Source organism: Antrostomus carolinensis, unplaced genomic scaffold, assembly GCF_000700745.2.
Source record: "Antrostomus carolinensis isolate BGI_N321 unplaced genomic scaffold, ASM70074v2 scaffold15138, whole genome shotgun sequence".
Classification (NCBI taxonomy): Eukaryota; Metazoa; Chordata; class Aves; order Caprimulgiformes; family Caprimulgidae; genus Antrostomus; species Antrostomus carolinensis.
The window spans coordinates 101,284-107,280 of NW_010332419.1; the positions used below are offsets into that span (position 1 = coordinate 101,284).

General features: G+C 37.4%; 1 protein-coding gene across 1 annotated transcript in view; it reads right to left on the reverse strand.

The window, feature by feature from the left end:
* Positions 1 to 5,379, reverse strand: part of BICRAL (BICRA like chromatin remodeling complex associated protein) — an 18,017-nt gene extending 12,638 nt beyond the window's left edge. Inside the window, 3 exon segments of the mRNA XM_029086363.1 lie at positions 2,019 to 2,087; positions 2,170 to 2,218; positions 5,336 to 5,379. Of these exon segments, the coding sequence (XP_028942196.1) occupies positions 2,019 to 2,087; positions 2,170 to 2,218; positions 5,336 to 5,379 (162 nt within the window).
* Positions 5,380 to 5,997: the final 618 nt, after the last annotated feature.

A 5,997-nucleotide genomic window follows, 5' to 3' on the forward strand; every position in this document is an offset into this window, starting at 1 on the left:
AGCACGCTTACCAGCTGAGGCACTGAACCCTTGACACTGAATTTGTAAACTCTGCCACTGAAAGGCAGGAGACGGGCATCAAGACAGTCAATCCTACTTCACGGTAGCAATTCTGAATACATACAAAGACAGAACCTTCAGTATCTGCAAAAACTTTAATGACGAGAAACTCAGAAGCCTTTAACCTTTCAGGTATCTTACATTATAAGTAGGGACTGTGAAACCATCTATTTACATTTATATTTTAGATATCCCTTGTTCCTTCACAATGCACTATAAGAATCTATCTGTGCACTCAAGTCATTCTTCACTTAGGTCAGCACAGGGCTCTCACACGAGGGAGGGAGGGAAGAGAAGATGGCACTGGTATTCATTATGAAGATACAAAAGTATGAGAACAGAGCACAAGAGGAACAAGTGCTGGACAATGAAAATACAGTAAGCCATCCTAGGAACACACACTAGAAATCCCTGCTCCTCTGATCACTTGCCTTCTAGGCAACCTATCCCCCCAGTCTCATATACCAGAAAGCTCTTTTCGGCTTTCACCAAATATTTTTGTTTCTCCTAACTGCTGCTCCCTGCACAACAATATCACCTTGCCCAGAATCTCCCACTCCCTCCCAAAACTACTCCAAAAACTCACTTTCTGGAAATACACCAGGAATATAGCCCTGACTCCTGCTCACCTACTCATGCTTATCAGAAGAATCTCTACAAAGAACAACTAAGAAGTTTAGGCTCAGACAAATGCGCATCACATCCTTCATCCTTTTTTCCTCTTAACCTCATTTTCCTTAGGATGAGTCCTCAAAATCCACCTCTACCATGTTGCATAGAGGAAGCTGCTGTACCAAGCTGAAACCACTGTTCCTCATCAGCTGAAAACTGGGCACACCCTATTACTGTTGGTACCCCATTACCCACCGTTATCTCTACCATCTTACCCAGAGAAAGAATTGTTGCTCAACATACGTTTCTTCTACAGCATTTAATTATGATACTGAAAGGTGAACAACAGAGCAAACACTTCACATCACACTACTGTGGCTACCAGAAAAGTCACTAGTTCTCTACGCAAAGATAAACAGTTTTCAGTATTTATTTATGCCAATTATTTAAGGTCCCTACACACTTACAAGCTACCCACGTATCTGTTAGGAACATGGGACAAACAGAGTCAAGACAACAGTACAACAGAAAGAGGAATTACCAAGGAAATCCTACTCTATGTATTCAAAAAACTGAATTGTGGGATGAGTAATTCAGGTTTTTAAAAAAACACACCAATGAAATCAAAGAAATACGGGTCAGAAGGGATCACTGGAAATCATCTAGTCCAACCTTCTACTCAAAGCAGGACTATTGCCAGCACTAGAGCAGATCAGCGTTGGCTTTATTTCCAAGGACGCGAATTAACAGCCTCATTGGGTAAAACTTGATCCAGGGCTGCAATACACTCCTGGCAAAGAAAGAATACTGAAGACTGCCTCCAACAGCTAATGAATTTAAAGTGACTTCCCTAACACTGAAGTTACAGGAAGGAAACATCCCAAGCTAGCTATTCCGTCTAAAGAACAAAAAAATTCCCCATTCCTTAATTTAAAAAAACTGCTAGCTCAGATTACACTAAGAAATAAGAAACAAAATCGTTCTATCATACACAGGAAATGTATGAATTACTAACTTTCAAGGTCTCATTTGAGCACTACTACAACAATCACTAAAATTACAAATCCAGTTTACTGGAGAGTTACACCAGACAATATTTCCAGTGCTCAGCAAGCTGTTTTACACATTTACGAAACACAGCCTAACAGTGCAGTATTAATTCCCCACTGAAAATCCAATGCAATACTTAAAATATTAAAAGCATGGTGTGGTTCTAAGCTACTGTTCAGCATTTGCATATGAAAAAGGTCAAAATCCACATCTACTTCACTCAGTTTTATAAAAGCCGATTAAAACCACAACAGAAACATGCAATCTCAATATAAACACATCTCCTGACCACTTACATTGGAGTTGGCGAAAATTGAATTTGAGTTGGCTACAGAATACTCTGCATTAGTCAAGTCTTCATTGCTCTGGTGAAAGACAAAAATCACATTTAGAAATAATACACTCAATGAAGCTTATGTATGTCTAATACACAGGAATGCTACTTACTGATTTACTACTAGGTCCATGTAGAAAATAATTCAGTGCCTGTGGGTCCCTTAGGAGAGGGAAAAAAAAAGTTACCACTTTTAGGAAGCTCTTTCTGCTAATGAGGCTAATTTAACTTAAGCCAGATATTGTATTTATATAGATCAGGTTTATAGCAAAAACACATTTCCTTCACTGACTCCAATGCAAAGCTTATACCATCTGAGGACTTGTGTTTCCATATATCCTATCAGCATAATTTTCAGATTTGCATATGCTGTCATTGTGCCAAGGCATTTCAAGCATTAAACTATGTTCATCACAAAACTGTAGTTGCATTCTACTTTACTTCCCTTTATGAGGTGATTACTCACATTCTCTTAAAACACACAGTATTTTAGGGCTGCACATAGTACAAAACCTAAGGAAAATACTACCACTAATGAACATGAGAATTGTAACAGGTACCACCTCTTCTACAGAGATTACCTATAATGCCTGTTTAGCTTGTGTCTAAATCAACAGAGTATTTACAAACCTGAATCATGTTTTCTGCCATTCTTAACAGTTAAGTTAACAAAAATACCTTCTTGACAAACCTGAATCTTTTACATGTTTTCTGCCCCCCTTAACATAAGTTTAAAAAAAGCTTATGCTTGCCAGAGTTAACAGTCCCTTCACTTGGAGAAAAATGTGGCACCTTTTCCAAGTGTAATCAAACAAATCAACTGATTAAATATTATGAAACACAATTTCAGCATATTGCATTAACTCAGCACTATCACTGAATAAAACTCAAATTAAAATTGTGGTCTGGCAGATTGAGTGTTGGCAATTCAAACAAATCAAAAATACATTACTGCAACTGTACTCACAGATCAAGTAAGAACATGAAAAAGTTGTGTTACATCGGATTATTTTAATCCAACAATTATACATCATTTCCCAATGTGTACATGAGCATGAAGAGTAAAATGACATGGAGTTTTTTTATTTTAAAACACCTTTATTGATTAACAAGTAAATTTTTGACAAGTGGGAGATTCTCATGTAAAAAAAAGATTAATTAAAAACATCTCTCCTTCTCTCTTGATCATCCTAGAAAATAAAGAGGGAACAAGTTAAAGATCTTTTCAGGTTTACAACTAGTCTTCCAAAAGCACAAATACAACTCTATTCCTCTTTTTTTCATTTAAAAAACAAACTGCATTCATGCATTTACAAAAGACATGTTAGACAGTACTTGGCAGGGATTTTATGGTACAATTATGTTTACAACACAGAAGTGGTTAAATATCTTTTCAAACAAAAATGTAATTTTCATAGTAGATTACACTAAATTTCAAGAATTAAGGAGACTAGAACTCATGATCTCATACAGGACTCTATCATGCTTATGAGTTTTATTTATAAATAACCAGGCCATTTAATACTAATTACACTGACTGGCTTTAAATAATGGAAAATGCAATTAAAGCTGAAGAACACTTTATCACCTTAAATATTGTCTTTAGAAAGGAAGGAATTTTAGTAGGCATTTACCAAAATCAGACGGGGGGGGGGAGGAAAATGTTGTTTTCCATTCTTCTAGATGCTTAAGACAGTAATTGCTGCTAACAGCAGGAGGAACACTGTAATTCTTCACACACTCATCTGTATAGAGAGCACTTCATTTTCTGGACCACCCGTGAACTTGTACCAGGATCCTCACGATTCATGCTCGTGACAGAGCACTTAATTGTCCCACGCAGCCTTTACATTCCAAGCAGGATGTGTTTCCATACAGCTACAATCAGTAACCTTGCACAGATACTTCACAGAATGTAACTGTGAGCCATCACTGGCAACGCTTCTCCTATGGCATCCACAGCGTAACCCCCAGATCTGAGCAGCCACCGTGGTGAGATTTTGTTTTTTTCTGAAGTTAAAGCCCTCACTGTTTCACTGGAAGCTTTGAGTGCATGAGAAAGGTAAAAGGCCTCCTTATTTACTGCATTTAAGACAGTAAAAATTCCTTGCATGAAACAGGGATGATCTTTTAGTAGCTGCTATGAGACTGACATCATACTAATTTCTGGCAGTTTGAACGAAGTATTGTATATGAAATGCTCAACTTTCTTCTTATGTTTTAAATGCATTACAGCATATCATCTGTCCTTGAATACTGACATGAATGTTAGCCAAATGGGGGGTGGGGGGAAGGACCCTTTAAAATCACAGAATCACAGAATGTTGGGGATTGGAAGGGACCTCGAAAGATCATCTAGTCCAACCCCCCTGCCGGAGCAGGAACCTAAATGAGATCACACAGGAAGGCGTCCAGGCAGGTCTCGAATGTCTCCAGAGAAGGAGACTCCACAACCTCCCTGGGCAGCCTGTTCCAGGGCTCTGTCACCCTCACAGCAAAGAAGTTCCTTCTCAAGTTTAAGTGGAACCTCCTGTGTTCCAGCTCACACCCATTGCCCCTTGTCCTATCACTGGACATCACTGAGAAGAGTCTGGCTCCATCCTCATGACATCCACCCTTTATACATTTATAAGCATTACTGAGGTCACCCCTCAGTGTCCTCCTCTCCAAGCTAAAGAGACCCAGCTCCCTCAGCCTTTCCTCATAAGGGAGATGCTCCACTCCCTTAATCATCTTGGTGGCTCTGTGCTGGACTCTCTCAAGCAGTTCCCTGTCCTTCTTGAACTGTGGGGCCCAGAACTGGACACAACATCCCAAATTTTATTTAATTATCCCAAATTTTCTTTAAGTATCAATTATCTTTGAATAAAATGCTAATAAATTCCTGTTTGTTGTGAATACTTAACAGTACTGGGTAATAATTCTATTTTTCTAACATTTTTATGCAAATGCATGTTATTAGTATAAATTAAGTATTTATAACTAAGAAAATAATAATTTTACTTTTCCCTTTAAGCATTCTGTTAACAAAGCATCAAGTTCCACTACTCAAAAAAATTGAGATCTTTGTATTTTTCATCAAAAAAATAGTTCTTTGCAATGAAGTCTGTAACAACTTCCCTTGTAATGTGCTTCAACATTGACCTGATATTACCACTCATTTAATTTGAAAGTCACCTAGTCTTGAGACAATCCTGAGACAGAATCACCTTCTAGAAGATGATTTTGCAAAATTATTTTTCACACCTTTTCTGAAATAATTGCTTAAGGAAAACTTACCCAATAAGATCAAGGAGACAGGATTCATCATCATCATCATCCATGACAACTAGAACAAAAAGGGAGAAGATGGATATTTCATATGTATCAGACAAAAGATTGCTTTCAACAATAAAAACAATTTAGAATATCTCAATATTTTTTATTAAACAATGTATTTAGTTTACAGATGTCTACTATTGACAAGGTTCTTAAATAAACCTGTACCTCCTACAGAGATCCATTGATTTATCTCAAAAATCAAATTCAGTCCCATGTAATGGTATACAAAATCCCATGCAATGTTTTACCATTTAGAGGGGTTTTTTAGAATTTTAAATTGGAGAAAGATAAATTATTAACCAAACTAAATAGAACTTCTATGACTTAAAAAGTAGTTTAAAAAATCAACACTGAATGCAACCTCAAGACTCCAGTTGAAATGCTTCTACAGGAATTTACTCCCAGCTAATCTCAGTGAGGGAATAATCGAACACTACGAAACCTACGAAGTCTGACAGAAATTAGTGGCTATAACACTGACAAGCCCAAAAAGGTAAACAAATTTCAGTCAGTATCAGGACAGCGCTGTTCTAGGCGAGAATCAAAACTACAGCCGAGACATTACAAAGCATTACAAAGGACACCACTTTCTAGGAGATCTTTCTTAGCTATTGCTAGTG